Source organism: Epinephelus fuscoguttatus, linkage group LG7, assembly GCF_011397635.1.
Source record: "Epinephelus fuscoguttatus linkage group LG7, E.fuscoguttatus.final_Chr_v1".
Taxonomy (NCBI): Eukaryota; Metazoa; Chordata; class Actinopteri; order Perciformes; family Serranidae; genus Epinephelus; species Epinephelus fuscoguttatus.
This window is the reverse complement of record NC_064758.1, coordinates 10,319,517-10,336,735: the sequence shown is the minus strand read 5'-3', so window position 1 is coordinate 10,336,735 and position 17,219 is coordinate 10,319,517. Positions and strand designations below refer to the sequence as shown.

Sequence of the window (17,219 nt, the reverse complement as noted above, 5' to 3'; positions counted from 1 at the left end):
GCGTAGGTTGTCGCCCCCTGCTGTGTGGGTACAGCAACTGCACCAGACATGATGCTGCCTTCAGGTGCTCCTTCTGGCGAACACAAGTCCCCCCTAAAATCCTCCCTGGTGCCTATCCAGGTGCTCTTGGTCAGATTTGAACCAAGAAGCTTTTGTCTTTATGATAGCCATTGTTTAGTTTCACAAAAAAAAAAAAAAAAAAAATGGTCTGATTATTAATGTTGTCATCTCTCTTAGGTTGATGTGATGTTCAGGAGCTATGGTAAAGGTTTCAGAAAGTAACAGGATTTTCTGAATAAAATAAAACAAAGAATCAAATGGAAGATTAGGTTAGGGGAGACATGACAGATTACGGAGAATAGTATTCACGCAAAGTGTCTTAAAGCCTGCCTGATTTCATTCTGGTGTTGCAGTCTTAGGCGAATACTACATGATGAGATGAAACTGAAGTTAGGCCTACATAGTGTTTTTAAAAGCAAGGTATGATTTGTACTGCAGTCCCATATAGTAGAGTACCCTGATCCAGTTTGGAATTAATTAGGAGCTAAGAGAAGGTCCTAAACTTGTATTAAATGGTCACCCATAGGATACAGCCACCAACCCCACATATACTTAATGCCAGCACACTCTATCACCTGCTACAGTCACCCACATATAGAGGATTCTATCTATATTTCCCTCAACATAATTTTTGAAAGGTTTGCCTGGTTAAAATGCTCTTCATAGGGCAACAAGATACACTGAACATCCTCAATACTTGCATTTGATCCAATATTTAGACCTATGGGTTTGAATTATTGAAAATGAAATTCTGCATTTAATAGACCCATCTTTCATTGAGAAAAGACTGACAAATTAACCACCAATATTCATGAAATGATAACTTGCAGTTAATACACCGGCTGACCAGTTGAAGGTGCTTTCATCCACCTGCAGGGGGAAGCCTTGATACAGAAAAGTTTCCTACGCTGTCACTTGGTAGACAGTCAGTGCACTCCAGCCATGTTAGACTGTTATGTCGCCTATGTATAAATTCTGAAATGATAAATAAGACTTGACTCATGAAGTTCACAGTATGTGTCACCGCATCGTATACAGATTCTTTTCTGTAGGTTATTCATACTTTTAGCCAAACTAGAAAAAAACTTTTAGATAACCAAAATGATGAACTTTTGCAAAAAGTTGGGGGACTTGCAAGACCCAGATTTATCTCCAGATGCCAAGATATCCTGAATTGTAGTCCCTGGTATGGGTCAGACTCCCAAAGTCTTTCATTAGACCCACTCAGCCTGCTGAATGATAATTTCAAGGCTCCTACAGAGCCACAGCAACACTACGCAGCTGTATTCACTGGCTGAGTGGTACTTCCTGTGAGTTGTAAACTGTCTTTGACAAGTAAAATGAGTGGAGTGCCCATTCAAAGAAGACTATTCATTTAGCCCTGATCTCAGTCCATGAGCCCAGACTGTACCACAACTGTAGGTAGGCAACCCTTAGCCCCTCTCAGTGGCTCCCTCTGGCTTTGACAAATAATTATATGGAAATTATTACATGGTTATTTATACACCCAAAAAAAATCGGCAACTAGATTTTATGGAAATAGTGAATGGACCTGCACTTGTATAGAGCTTTTCTAGTCTACAGAGCACTCAAAGCGCTTTAACACTACATGTCACATTCACACATTGGTGGCCGAGGCTTTCATATAAGGTGCCACTTGCCATCAGGAGCAATTTGGGGTTCAATATCTCGCCCAAGGATCCTCTGACATGCTGACTAAAGGATCCAGGGATCAATCCCCTGATATTCTGATTAGTTGACAACCTCCTGAGCCACAGCTGCCTCCTGCCATATGTCTATGGCCTGTGGCCTTTTCCTCTAAATGTTGCCCAACCTCAATAGTGGTGGCTAATCTTGAGTCTCCCTAGCTGGGCTAGCTATAGATTCCAATCCAGAAAAGGAAAAGTCAAGAGGAAAATGGAGAATTTAATAGTGTGTGGACAGATGTGTTTGCTCACTCAGCCAACACTGCGAAGTTTCAAAGTATCAAATAATTAAAAATAGCCCACAGAAATGGCCCCTTTGAAAGTAAAATATCCTGACTCCTGTATACTATGATAATAAAAAAATACAATTGTTATAAACAAAATTATTAAATGACTTTATTGCAAGCTCATGTTAAATTTCAATAGTGGTCAACAAACATTAAACAATACATTTGCTCTGAGAGGATAACAGCAAAAGATCATCTGTAAGCCTGTAAGGATCCTTTCAGTAGGGGGCAGCAGAGACTCACTTAAAAAAGGTAACAGTCTTAATATGTAAACAGCCTGTCTGTAAATACTGTAAGCTATTCATTATCATACGTATATGATTGTTGATTAATAAATATGAACGACGGATCTATACCCAGAGACCAAAACAAGGCTACTCTCAGTTATACACATTTGTATCAAATGCTGCATCCCCATAGTGACGGGACATGTGGATGGTCTGTTCGTAATTTCTTTCAAGTTCAAAGCAATCCTGAAGATCCTGTTATTAGGGACCTCATGTCTTTGCGCTCCACTGTGCACACACGTATATCAAGCATGTGCGGAAAGAGAAGTCATTTAAGTACAACTCGTAAGTATTCATTATAAATGTAAATCAGATGTTCTCTGTGAAAAAAAGCTGATTTGGGCATAAGGCCCACATATGGTGCAAAGCCTTTCTCCAAAATAAGCTACATAAAATATCCAACATTCCCAGCATGCCCTGCTCTGTATCTGCAAAACAGACCCAAATATTTTTATCGTATGCTTGCATCTTTAAACTGAAACATTATACATTTAATACAGGTGTAAACCAGATGAGACAGAGAAATGAAAAAGCAAATAGTCCTCTGTGTTGCAGATTGTAGCAGTCACCAGTGGCCATATTGTCCCAGACCACTCTTAAATGTCTATGGCTTCCACATGAGTGCTCAGTAAGCCAAACCACACATCTCTCCTGGATGATATCCACAGGGGGGAGAAGCACAAGAAAGAATTATGGATGAAAGTCAGCATTCTTCTTGCCATCATCCCTCCATGTTTGGTAAGGTGAACTTGCAGCTCAGGGCTGCTATGATTGGTAGCCGTATGCTAATGCATCTAAAGGGCAGAGGGAGAAAAGCAGCTGTTGAAACATTGACGTTAATACATTTAAAAATCTGTTATGTTATGAATCTGCTTGTATCTACAAACACTCCCATCAGTCTACAAATTAAATTAATGTGGAGCCATTCATTCCGTCCAACATAAACATTAGTCAGTTTAAAGGATCTGTTCACTCAAAATACAAAACTGAATTTTCTGACTTATCTCTAGTGTTACACAGACAGGAATACAATTTTTATTTGTCTATGTTTTTAACTAACTGTCTATGTGGTTTCTATGTCCATCCCAATGACTGTATATAAAGATGACAACATGAAGTCAAAACATCTTGATCATCTCCTGGTGGCTAACTGTAGTGTAGGTCATGAACCTCACTCCCTCCGGGTAAGTTAATGGGACATGGGCCAATCAAAAAATCTAAATACACATCAAATACATTTTTCTCAAAGATGCTCTCTGGCATTTTAGGTAGTTCTCAGGGGTTTACCATGCTGACCTATGTTCAAGTATTTTTTTTTTTTTTTTTAAATAAGTTTGGTTTTAACTAGTTATTTGATGCTATAAAAAGAGGGTGTGGCGTCATGATTGACAGCTGGGTGGGTCAATCTGTGTTTGTGATCAGTGGTGTTACTCATGACTCGGTCAGACTGGTGTATTGGCGGGAACTCGATACCGCGGCTCCACTTCCCCATCACTATTGTGCAGACTCTGGCTCCATAAGTGTAAGATGCGTAGTGCCTGTATCCGGGATATTTTGGCTTCATTTTTGCACAGTGGGAGGAAGTGGAGACACGTCGTCCATCTTTATATACAGACTATGGCCCAACCCAATCAAATAGAGGTGAATGTAATTTCATGTGTAACTCCAGTAGATAGCACACACATTAAAAACTGTGAGGTCTTTGGGTCCATCCACCTTAACCATGAAATTTTGTAGCTGAATTTTTGCCACAAACACAATTCCATCTACCTCCATTGTATTGGGGTTAAGGCAGAAATCTTACTACTATTACTTTATGTCTGCACATTAAAGAAAAGGTTCAACAACAGTGACCTTTACATTATATTTCTTATATAGATTTAAAAAACAAGATACGTTAAATTAATTAGTGTGTTTCTGATAAACACAAAACTCCGTAAGTATATTCCCATTGTCAAACTATTCCTATAAATATTAACCCAACTAACTTTTAAAAATTCCCTACATGGCATGAAATGGCCGCATACCCTGTCACCACTCACCTGAATGGAACTGTGTCGTGCAACACAGTCCCTCTCCTCGCGCCGTCCGGTAAATGGGTGACACACACACCCTAGTTGCTGGGGGCAGGTGTGTGAGGCGGGTTGACTGAGAGTCGGGAGGCAAATAGAAGGAGGAGCGTTGGCTGGGAGCAGAGCTTTGCTGTCCCTCCCAGGTGAGCCAGTAGCCCCTCAGACCGCCTGCACTGCTCTTCCAGTCCACCTGCACCGAGTCACTACCCACTGTGGTCAGCTGGAGGTCTGCCAGGGCTGGGGTCACTGGAAATGAAGACCACAACAATGTTAGCCAATATATATTTTAAAAGGAAAAAGAACTGAGAAGAGCATTTTAGAGAAGATGATCTAAATGAGGAGGAGAAAACAGAAATGCTTTAACAGAACTTGTACAGTAGAAAAAAGTGCATGATGGGCTCAAGCTCCTCCAGGTGCTCAGAGCTGCACTTTGAGTAGTCAAACCTGAATGAAACTGTAGTAATTATCTGAAATTTAAGACCCAGAGAGGACTAGGCTGCATAGGATTAGGATAAGTTTGCAGTAAATGGATCCTTGATCATGAAGTCCGACTGCATTTCTTTCATCCTTCATATAGCTCACCTTCCTGAGTACACACTTTGACAGACATGGCCCTCTCCTTGCCCGAGGTGTGGCGGGCACTAACGGTGACCAAGTAAGTGGTATCTGGTTGGAGGTCCCTGAGGAGCGTGGAGTTTTGCGTTCGGCTCACGGTGACAGCATGGAGCTTGCCCCTGGGCAGGGCAGAGTACTCGATGTAGTAACTTGCGACCTCCTCCGGCTGAGGAGGACCCCAACTCACCCGAACACTGGTTGGCCCCGACTCAGAGACTGTTACCACAGCGGGGCTCAACACCTCTGGTGTGTGGGGAGATCAGAAAACAACAGTCAGTATAAGATAATATAGGGGAAAATTACCTACACATGATAACTTTGCAAATAACTATTAAAAAAGAGAGACGATAAAAACAGTTGGTACACTTCCAGTTAATGAAGTCTAGTTAATAACTAGCATCACAAGTCTTTAGGAAAACATGTGCATACAATTCAATATATATGACAAGTTTCCAATAATAGGTGAATAATAAACAAATGTTTACTTAAGTTTAAACTGATCTTTTTACTGCTTTTACTGTAATTAATATCAAATTATTGGGGAGTTTTTGTAGTCTGTACAATAAAATGTTACTCTTTGCATGTAAAATAATTGTGATTATTGCCCATAAAAAGTTCCAAGAGTGCAAGAAGAATGTCACATCTTCAATTTGTTTGTCAGACAGTTCAAAACTGCAAGATATTTAATTTACACTTAAATACAACAGATAAAAGCAGCAAATTTAAAGGGACAGTTCATCCCCAAACCAAAACTACATATTTTTCCTCTTACCTGTAGTGCTATTTATCAGTCTAGATTGTTTGGGTGTGAGTTGCTGAGTTTTGGAGATATTGGCTGTTGAGATGTCTGCCTCCTCTCCAACATAATGGGGCTAGATGGCACTCAGCTTGTGGTGCTCAAAGCACCTAAAAATATATTTGAAAAACTCAGCAGCAATGTCTCTTTCCAGAAGTCATGGCCCATTCACTTAAGATAACAGGCACTATTTTCACTCTACCAAAGTACACCCTCCTACCATATCACTGCTACTGCTAGCTCACCTAGCATTACTGAGCTAGCTAATGTTACAGCTCAGCTGAGGAGGATGCCATTCATGTTTACATCTCGCGCTGTCATGAGCACGAGCCTCTCGCCGGTGAGTAGATGTATGCTTCCTTCTGCACTGTGATGCAGTTGGCGGGTGTAGATTGGTAGAAAGAAAATGGTTCCTACCTGAAACTGCTCACAACAAGGTCTGTGGGTTATTTTGAATAACTGGGTCATGATTTCTGGAAAGAGACATGGCTGTTGAGGTTTTTAAATTGATTTTTTTGGCGCTTTGAGCACCACAAGCTTAGTGCCATCTAGATGCATTATATTCTATCCAACACTCAGCTACTCAAACCAAAACAAGCTCAACTGATAATAGCACTACAGGTAAGAGGAAAATATGTAGTCTTGATTTGGGGGTGAACTGTACCTTTAAGTTTGAGATGTTGGAATCAGGGAATGTTTGCATATTTGTTCTATATCCAACCTGATGGAAATGTTAGAGTAGCAGAGTTATGGGTTATGACACAAAGTGTAAATGGGAAGTTATCAAACCTGGCTTTGTTGTGAAGGTGACGGAGAGTGTGTTAAATGCTTGTTCATTGGACTCTGGAGTCAGTGTGGCGGTATAGGTGGTGTCAGGCTTCAGGCCTGTTAGCCTGGCAGTGCTGGAGTCTGCAGGCTGGACTAGCCTCTGGTAATGAGTACCACCAGTGCTTGGACTGGTCCCAGTTCCCCCTGTTCCACCACCTCCTGCTCCTCCCGTTGGGACTGGACGGAAGCGAATCTCATAGTAGCCCGTCAAACCGGAAAGAACAGGTCGCCACTGGAGCATGGCTGAGTTGGTAGAGACGTCACGGACGTTGATTCGCTCAGCTCGGATAATCTCTGATGAGGCAGGAAAAAGATGAATGAAGTTACTGTGTGCATGTGGCTTTGTCAGGCTTTAATTAAATAAGTTAAAATTCTTCAAGGACAGAGAAAAAGGATGGTGACAGGGAAGAGGAGAAGACAGAGTGCTAAAAATGCCTCGGCTGCAGACAGCCACCCACATAGACAGCCAGACTTGGGTTTCTGGATGCATTCATAGCCCTTGCAATGAGACAACTTGAAATAGCCAACCCAGTGAGGCCCTGCAACAAAATAACAAATGCCACAGAGGCATTGATATCTGTGATCGGATCCTTAGACACTAAGCAAGGGCTGATGCATTTCTCCTTGTTGTGCACAAACCTTATTTATACTATGCATCATGTCTTACAGCTGCAGTATGTACTGTCTAATTGCTGAGGTGTGTCCCTTGTGAATGTTATGGTGGTTACCTAATCTGGCCAGAAAAGTAAGTGACCCCCTGGTCTATATATATAAATATGTATGTATGTATGTATCATGTCTGAAATAGTGTTGGAGGATGCAGCAAGGGAAGTTGAATCATTAATCCAATAATAGATCATCCTATCTCATTACACTGAATCTTACACACGCACACAGACACTCCCAGTGTCCTGGCGTCCTATTTAGTCTCACTGTCTTCAGGAGCATGTGTGGAATTAGGGACAAGCACAGAGACATGCGATACATCTGTAAATGGGTGGTGGACTACGAAGTGGAGAGCACTACATTGTGGAAGTGTTAGCAGTCAGAAAGTGGAGCACGTGTCATGCATGGACACGACTATTTTTGCTCCATTCTGGGAATTTTTGAGGGCACTATATAACATTACAGCACACACTTCATACTCAGCTTCAGACACTCAAATAAAATGAAGGACAGTATATATAGTGCACTATATGGTAAACAGGGAGTGACTGCAAACACACTTAGTTGATCCATTATTGATATAAAAAAAATTGCCAAGTGCAGCTTTAATAAAGTGGTAAATTTAAGGCAACAATTTGGAATTTATGAATGACATTTCCATTCAATGCTAGTGGGTAAGTAAATAAAATCATCACATGTGTCAATAATATTCTGTTTCTTTATTCTGTCTTTAAATAAGGAATTGATACTTCTGTTCCATCTCACAATTCATTTTTCTCCTGATTAATAGTTTCATCACAATACTATATTATTTTGATTTGTTGGACAACAATGCTGATATCACAAAGTCTGCCACGATTTCGATTTGGTTTCGATTTCAATTCAATCCAATTCAGGAGCCTGCGATCGATATGAGACGATATCAGTAAATGTCCTCATTGTCTTTTCTTGGCTGCTTACCATTATGTGCCTGGCACTAGGCTGCTAGCACTGTTTAAATGTTTAGGAAGCAGGTGTGCTTGTGCTGAAATCGTGACACAAAACAAAGACATATCTTAAAGATATCTGAAAGAATATTTCGATCCATATCAATGTATCGTTACACCCTTCTGCTAAACCATAGTTTCTGGTTTGTTATTACTTAAATTTAATAATGGGTCTTTTTCATGTGAAGGAGCTGTATGCAACATTCAGAGCACTTATATAGCTGATAACCACTATTTGCCAGGTAAAGATTTATACTGGAGTAATGGCGTCCTTAGCAGAGAATGAAGGCACGCTCCCTGTGTTATGTTGTAATCCTCTGTGGGTTGTTGTGGTAAACGGTCCAGCCACGCTTGCATGTTAGTGTATGTGAGTCTACTGACTAGCTAATTGCCAGTGCTCTGCATTGCACTCACATGGCAGGCACTGCTGATAACGCCGTCCTGACCCATAGAGGCAGTATTGCAGTATGGCATCTTTGCAGAAGCGTAGCATAGCGGCCACCGTGCGGTCCCCCCTGGTTAGGCCCTGAATAGACAAAGTGCTATTTGCAGATCGCAAAATACAAGGCACACCACACTGCCTTTTTTGATAAAGCCAGCAATTTAAAAAACTGTCTGTGCCTTTTTTGTTGTTGTTGCTAGGCAACCACCACAGACAGCCCACATATTAATTCATCAAACTGGACAATAGGAAAAACGCAAATGATGTCAGGCACTTTTCTGCTCTCAGTTGAAGTTTTTCAGCTTGAGGTGTTCCAGGCGCTCCTGCAATAACAGGAGGCTCTCAGCAATGCAAAGGCAGCGAACAAAAAGCTTAATTCTCATTTCAATCAATGACAAAAAGGCGACCCTGGCTGCTTAAAGTGCCCTGTCTGATTGGCCTTAGCTCTGTCATCACTGTTGCCATTCACTGCTAGCTGCTGGCTCATCCACCTCCATGTTGAGAGCCATGTGCAGGCAATCCTAGCCCAGACTGAATGATAGATATGCTCTGAATCTAGTATACAGCTCCTTTAACAACATTTGTGCAACATTTCTGTATTGAAATATTAATTCATCATTTATCATTTAAATATTACTGAACATTGAAAATCAATAATTATTTTGGTTCCATACCATCAACCTCATATATCACCAGCTAATCCACACCACACTCACCAATGATGGCATCCCGCAGGTCCTCCGAGATGATAGTCATGTCATCGATGTCCACAAAGTACAGGTGGTTTTCCACAGGCGGAGTCACCACTTGCCTCAACACCTGATAGTTGCCATGCCCAGTGGAGACCACCAGCACGGCCACGCCCTCCTCTCGCAGCTCAGCCATTGGTCCAATCACATCACCCGGTTTCACCCCATCTGTCAACCACACAAGCACTCTAGGGAGCTCTGCCCGGGCCCCATCTGCTGCTCCAGATCTCAGCACCGACTCCTTTGCCATTTTCAGTGCCGCCACTGTGTTGGTGTCCCCCCTGAGAGGTTTGATGCCCCTCAAAGCTCCCTGGAGGCTACTTTGGGTGCTGTGTGCATCAAAGCCAAACTCAAGGCGAGGTCGGGTGCCCACCTGCAAAAGTCCTACCCTGACCTGGTCCTCTCCCAGTGAGAAGGGGAGGAGGAGCTCAGACAGGAAGGTGAGCATGCGGGAGTGTTCATAGGATGACACACTCCCTGAAGAATCCAGTAAGAAGAGGACATCGCCCTCGCAGCAGTTCAGAACTGTGGAGGAAAAACAAAGATCAATACAGTCATTGATATACAAATAAAGAGGTGAAAATCAATACGGATGTAGAAACCCCCTCTATGATTCCTTTCTACTCCCTTTCCACAGGTCCTCTCTCAAGCTTCACTGACACACACACACACACAGATACACACACACACATTTGGAATCTCCCTCCCTTTCTCCGTCCGCCTTCCTGGAACAGCACAGTCACAAAACTTTTATATTCTCGACATGAAAGCAGCACAGTATCAGAAGCAAGTAATCACAGTGAAGATAAGCAGAAATCAAAATAAACAGAGGAAATACAAAATGATGCCGGCACTGTGATAACTTCAGAAGTGGATGACAGATAAAAGGCATTCAAGCACTGAGCCAGAGAGCGGATTTTTCCCCCCTAGTTTTCCATATTTCGTAAGAGAAGCACAGTTAAAAGCGAATGCCAAGAGCGAAGGACAGAAGGGGGGGAGAACAGTAGCTGCTGGGCTTTCACTGCAGAGGGAGAGGGAGTGGAGAGAGGAGGTGGGACAAGAGAAAATAAAAGGCGTTAAATGGAGAGGAGTGAGGCTGAGGGGGGTTGAGGTGGTGGTGGGGTACTGGCAGTTCCATGTGAGAGACGAGGAGGAATGTTGGATGGCCATATACAGAGCAGAGAGAGAAACAAAGAAGCTGCAGTAAATAAAGACAGCATCTAAAAGCAATATTTAGTAGCAGATTGTGCAGTCATCCACGAAAATACGCCCAGTGTTAAAATCTCCGAGCAAGGTTTAAAGAGAAAAGAAAATAAATAAATGTGTGAGAGGCAGATATAGTGAGAGATGAAGACCTTAGATTGCCTTTAGGTTACCACCATCTCAAAAGACTGCTATTACAGCACTGACTCAGACACCCTGACACCTTGGGAAACTCTTATTAATTCCCTTGGATGCCTTTTTTCTAAATATTTGACTTCTTAACACATGAGATGAGATGCTGATAAGACTTGGAGGTGCTGAAAGCCGAGAAGGCCGTGAGGCATGTATACACACACCAATCAAACATGTGCACACACATGCAGACTGCCTTTTCTCTCCATCAGCCTAAAGAATTCCTTACATCTGTCATGTTGTTTGGACTTTGGAGCGAAGGGGCCGCTCCGTACTACAGCTTCCCCCTACCTTTACCTATGTGCAGGTATGCCTTTATCTAAAAACCACATGTTGACGCCTGGACACTGTTTATCTAGAGAGGAGACATGTTTAAATGCAGCCTGCTGCTATGGATGGTAGGATAAATCAAGACTTATTGGGGGGTTCCAGCACTTGGGTGATGTGATGGTGGAAAAATGAAGTGTAAAAGCCTCACATGGTCCAAGTAAAACACTACGGGAGCAGAGCAGGTCTTGCAACCTGCTGAACACATGGGAACATTGCATGGGAGTCTAACTGACTCAGTCAAGCCTGAACAATATAGGTTTTGTGAGCTGGACGGGTGTGCAGAAACGTAGCATGAATATGAGAAACCACAAAAGACAACTTTAAGCATGTAGTGTTTTGCAGAAGATTACAGGAATGTGTATGTTTCATGTCCGGAATAGCTTGCAAAGCCAGACAACCAATTAAGAAATATCAAAACAGCCATCCAGTAAAGAATACAACAGTCAAATACCATTCTTGATCCTTAATTACCTTAACATTACCCATAATTACCCATACATATGGCGGCATGTTCCCTCTGTTTCTGTGGCTGTGGGCTCTGTAAGCTCTATGTCATTCAAGGATGAAAGTAATAGCAACAAGTGCACTTATAAAAAGCCCAATTACTGTAAGCTATGTTCAGTCTCATCAGGTCCCTATTAATGGAAATAGCAAAGTAAAAGCATCTCACTCACTGCTATGTTAACACAGTCACAAAGAGCCGCTCTTACTGACAGACCTCTCAGTGTCACCACCACCAAGTTTAGCCTCTCAGACGCTTCATGGTCATGAGCTTTGCAGCAGGGTAGTGTCATGATACTGGAATTTCTAACTTTGACACAATACCCGGAAAAACATCAACGTTGGATACCATTTTGACACTGAGGTCATAAAACTTACATTTTCATTCAAAGATGAATATAACAAACTATAACATAGGTTATGAGGTGTGGAGGTCCTTATGCAGATAATTTTGAGGGCTTAATTTCCTGTTTTGTTTAAATTCTTATACACTAGTTTGTGAATTTTTGCACAAATTCTGCACATTTAATTTATTGTGGAAATGTCTTTCATTTTGTCACAATAAAAGTCCCCTTCTAGTTTGCTGTTTTTAGTGGGAGCACAAATGCACATGTTCAAATGTATGAGGGGGGCGAGTCCCCCACATCACCCTTAAATCTTCACCGATGTTGACAACACTGCTGCAGGGTGTTAAGTCACTGCTGTGATAATGGTGATTTGTTTTGTTGCTTTATTGAATCACTAATCAGAACAGATGACAATTTGAGATGCATAGTATTAAAATCAGCCTTTAAACTGTGTCTCAACTCCACATCAGTGCAAGATAAAGAAGAAAAGATTTCATTAACCTACACCTCAGTGACCCTCATATTTTATCATACATATTAATTGGTACATCATATGTAGAAAACTAAAACTGCTGATCAGTTTTCTTTTCTCATTACATACTTTAAGCATACTTTAATGATATCATAATTAAACTGCACTGTTTCTCAGTTGATCTGGAGCCCGCTTTGCCCTTCCCTTGGAAATCCCTGCTTGAAATGCCAAGAGATTTCATCAGCAGACAATAATCTGGGAATTTTTCTGCGTTACATGGGGAGCACCTGAAGCCTGCCCAAGGCCGCCTGGGTGGTCCCTGCTTGCTGCCCCCCGTTTTGGGAACCCCTGCCCCAGGCTGTGAGATTTCATCAACTACAATTCAATACCTGGAGTCGTGCCATTTCACTGAGAACACTGGTGTAATATCAACCCCACCCTGATCCACCCTGAGCTCAGACAGTCTTCCACCTCCTGCAGCAGCATCTAATGGCAAAGTCATTGCATTCCGTTTAATGTGCCACCAATGCATTTAAACTCACTTTATATTAACTGGGGGACAAAGTTATACAATGACTGAGAAGATATTTGGTCATTGTGGGTAGTTTTTAGGTTACCACCTCATGATCTTAAAGTGAATATTGGTCCTGAAAATACAGATACTGAGTTTACATTTTTTATACTCTAATTCATGGCATCGGATAGATTTCTGGCACATTTCTCTGTTATGATGTTGAAAAAAATAAATTTGGATTCCACTGGATCAAAGGTGTCCATATCCATTTGAGGCAGCTTACCTCCTTCAGTTGCGGGGTTCTGTGCAGTTGACGGCCGCAGGAGTACACACAACAGCATCCATGTAAACAGCATGTGGCCCTCCATCACAACAGTTATGAGTTAAGTTCCCAAGAAGCAAATTATGACACAAATGTTCTGGGTTCTTGAGTCAACCATATATTCACCACAGCCCGGAGGAGCGCGCTCCCACTCAGTAAATTACAGTCAGAGGCATAATTCATATGAGTCACATCCAGTCCGGCTTTTTATTTTACTTCCTCTCTTTCTTCTTTGTTGAACATGATCGACCAATCGGTGAGTTGAGACGCTGGAAGTTCAGCTAAACTAAACTCCAAACTTAAGTCCGTGTGCGCAACGTCTGGACGCTCCCAGTCAACTCATATGCGCCTCGCTCGCGCTCGGGACAAGATTATCAAGCACGCGTCAAGTAAATGCAGATTTTCCGGGCAAAACTTTCAAAATAAAGGCTAATTTATTTTCTTAAAAATGATCATAATGTCAATATGGGCCAAAGTAAATCCATGGACTGGTCTCAGAGGGTCTGAGTTAGGTATTATAGTAGGGGAGAACGGGGTCGGTCGTCACACTTTTTTACTTTGATTTGGAGCCCTCACAAACTGTGTCCTTAATAGATTCCCTTTCCATGTGTGACAGAAGCCTGAAATGTCAGGTAGTAAAGGAGTGACCTTACTCTCCTCAAGGTTATTGTGTTCAAAAGGTATTGTACTGTCAAATCCTCTATGTCTTGTGCACTTGTGATAACCATCAGCATTGTGGGATTGGTTGTCACACAGTGGGGTTGGTTACGTTATTTTAATGTGGGGGAAAAAAAGGATGCAATCCTAAAAAAAAAAAAAATCTGAAATTTCTCATTGAAACACAAGAACCTAATACATTTCCTGCATGAGAGAACATAAGCACTTTCAATAAGTGCACTTTCCATCTTACATTGTACAGAATAAATAAAAGAACAATACATTTGACAACCAACTCCAAAGAGATTGTGACAAGCATCCCCCAAACATATTGCACATGTCCCACAGAAACATAGGAAACACCATGGAACTGTGAAATAGCTCCATGGTGTTTTGACGGGGGGTTGTGTGTTATAGTCTACTGTATTGCACTGGGGAGGGGGTATGTGTTATTTGTTGTTATGTTTACTGTACTGTTTGTCTGTGTTTTTATCGTATTGTATAATTTTTAAAAAATGAAAATAGTAATAGGGAGACTGGAGATGGTTGAAACTTTTTTTTTTGTCTCAGCTCCTTTAACCCCTTGAATTTTTGTGTAAGAGCTCTGAAACTTTGACACAAAGTACCCTTATTTCTCTACTATAACTATCAATGCTTCCAATTCCACCAACTATATCACAGAATTAATTGATTGATGTCAAATTGGAGTTCCATGTTACTACCTGCCGCACTACTGGGGTAAGTTGTAACAATAACAGTGAACGAATCTTTTGGCTGTAAAATCTGCACACTTCCTCATGGAGTTATACAATTTCACACGCAAGGCCAGGAAGGACCAGAAACTGAGTTGATTACATTACTCTCAGCTCATCCCTACTTGGTGAAAGTGATGCTGTTATTACCAACCATCCCTCTGTTACAACCATCCCCGGAAATGTTAAAGGTTGTTAGTGGAAAGTGTTAGGCCTACTCATCAAAATGCACTGTGTGTATCCTAAAGGCATAACAACAGCGTTGAATGCATTCCTTTTTGTAAAACATTTTTCATTTTCCCTCATTATTTACATCTGTTTTGACTGGCTAATAATCTTCTCCCTGGTCCTTGCCAGCACATTGCTGCGTTTCTTGGCCATTCCTGCCACATGTAGATCAGTGAAAAGGTTTGCCATCACTGGAGGGAATGTATGTCGAGTCACCTACGTGAGTGTGCATGTGCATCCATGCACAGAAACAAATTAAAGCAGGAAGTGCTAGTGCCCCCAGTGGTAAAATACCCCAGAGGCTGCCTTTAATCTGCAAAGCCACTCTCTAGCCATCAGATAAAAAAGTGAAGTAAAAATTATATTTACATTTAAAATGCTATAGTAGAAGCATAAAGTAGTTTAAAATAACAGGTTTCAACAGGGTAATCTGTAAAGGATTACATTCCAAAAGTAACCTTCCCAACACTGGTGTTTAGTAGATTTGAACTGGTTTGGTTGTAAATATTATATTCAGCAACTTTGTCACGTTAGTGTAAAAAAACACTTCACAGAGAGACTAAGCTGTACCACACCACCAAGAATGATGTCTGCTTATTATAGATGGGGGGGGGGGGGTTTCTTAAAAATAGAGCAGCAGATAAATCAGTCACTGCTGTCTCGGCTGCCTTTATTTTGAAGGTAAAGCTGCTTTAACTTCCCTCCAGCTACTCCTGTGTGGCTTGACACATCTCAATGTCTTGTGTACTTTACTCCTCCCTTCACCCTTCAGTCTCCCCAGTAACCCAGAATAGTAAATAGGGTGTTCACCATACAGGCGTCAACACCCTGGATCTGTGCCGCAATTAGATTTAAGCCTTCACATTACCGTATTAGCAGGGATATAAATGGGGAACCCACTAAATGCTCACTTTTCATTTTTGCTGATACATCTTTGAGATGAGTCATATGCACCATGCAGAGGAGCAAGAGCAAACACTAATACATCTGTAAAAATATATCTTTGCTGAAATGCCCACCTGCCCTCTTGGTATCTTTTTGAGTTAGTCATCAGACAGTGCACATAATATTAACTTTTACACTTGACTTATTTTCTCAATATTTGTTGGGTGAACACCACCAAGAATTTCAGCAGTCCAAAAGCTGAAGGACCTCTGGTTCACTGGGAGAGACCACAAATACTTGCAGTATTCAAACCACTGGGAGTGCATCTTCAAAATTATACAGCACATAGCGCTAGAGTGGAAAATGGTCAACAGCTTTGCATGTAGGGTATTTCCTGAGGTCAACCACTCAGCCTTTTAAAATAAAGTTACAGATTCGTGAAAAGTGAAGTGAGTGGGCTGCATGGAGTCACACAGGCCTGCACTGTATGATTCAGCACGGAGACTATTGATACTGTGTGTGTGTGTGTGTGTGTGTGTGTTTCTGTGTGTTTGTGAGAGAGAGAGAGAGAGAGAGAGAAAGAAAGAAACAAAGGAGGTAGGAGGGAATAAATGGACATGAGAGGATGCAAGATTTCAAAGGTCTGGATTCCTCTGTGACACATCGTGTCCAAATACTTCTATTGTTCCATTGAGATGTTGACAATAAACACACCCTTCCCGATACACACACCTAGTAACTAAACAATAAAACTTTAGTGCAGTTAGTGATTAAAAGCATTATGATAACTCTGTCTGACCTATAGTTCATTGCAGTCATCTGTATGGGAAACAATGTACAAGTACAAGCTCTTCATTATGCTTTATGTCATTATATGAAATACAATTATACCTGTGGCACATGAGTCACCCTTTATTTATTTTGGATGCATTGGAAATAATAACTTTGGCAGCCATGACATTTTGAAGGAGTAGTGTGTAGGATTTAGTGGTATTTCATTGTGAGGATTGCAGACTGCAACCAGCTGAAACTTCCTCCTCGATAGAATTTCTTCAGTGTTCATTGTTCAGAGGGTTTTTACCAAGAGCCGAATTATCCACAAAGAGAGCGTTAAACCAGTAAAAGTGACAATGGAGAAAAAACAAAAAAGCAACAATGGGAAAAAAAGCAACGTGTATGTATCTCGCCCGTTTATATTTTATTAAGGCTTCAAGTCACAATTAATTGGTGGCGGGCTGCTTTCAGTGTCAGGCTGTCTATCAATAGTGTCCTCGGCTTCTCATTCAGATCCACCTTCGCTCTTCAACAGCGTTAGCATGGTA

The 17,219-nt window shown here is 41.5% G+C and overlaps 1 protein-coding gene across 1 annotated transcript; it reads right to left on the bottom strand.

Annotated features, from left to right (window-relative positions):
* Window positions 1–2,143: 2,143 nt before the first annotated feature.
* On the bottom strand, window positions 2,144–13,740 carry vwa1 (von Willebrand factor A domain containing 1). Its single transcript, XM_049581329.1, has 6 exons — window positions 13,337–13,740; window positions 9,462–10,019; window positions 6,613–6,945; window positions 4,995–5,270; window positions 4,383–4,658; window positions 2,144–3,134 (listed from the first exon to the last, which is right to left on the bottom strand). Exons 1-6 carry the CDS (start codon window positions 13,419–13,421, stop codon window positions 3,106–3,108), a joined length of 1,557 nt encoding a protein of 518 aa, XP_049437286.1. The 5' UTR covers window positions 13,422–13,740; the 3' UTR covers window positions 2,144–3,105.
* Window positions 13,741–17,219: the final 3,479 nt, after the last annotated feature.

Bases quoted from the DNA above. Each gene is read 5' to 3' on its own strand.
- vwa1 (XM_049581329.1), bottom strand. From the start codon at position 13,421: ATGGAGGGCCACATGCTGTTTACATGGATGCTGTTGTGTGTACTCCTG. The intron at 6,946-9,461 runs GTGAGTGTGGTG...CTGCCTCATCAG, and splicing joins CCTGCGGGATGCCATCATTG to AGATTATCCGAGCTGAGCGA. The intron at 5,271-6,612 runs GTTTGATAACTT...CCCACACACCAG, and splicing joins CACCTTCACAACAAAGCCAG to AGGTGTTGAGCCCCGCTGTG.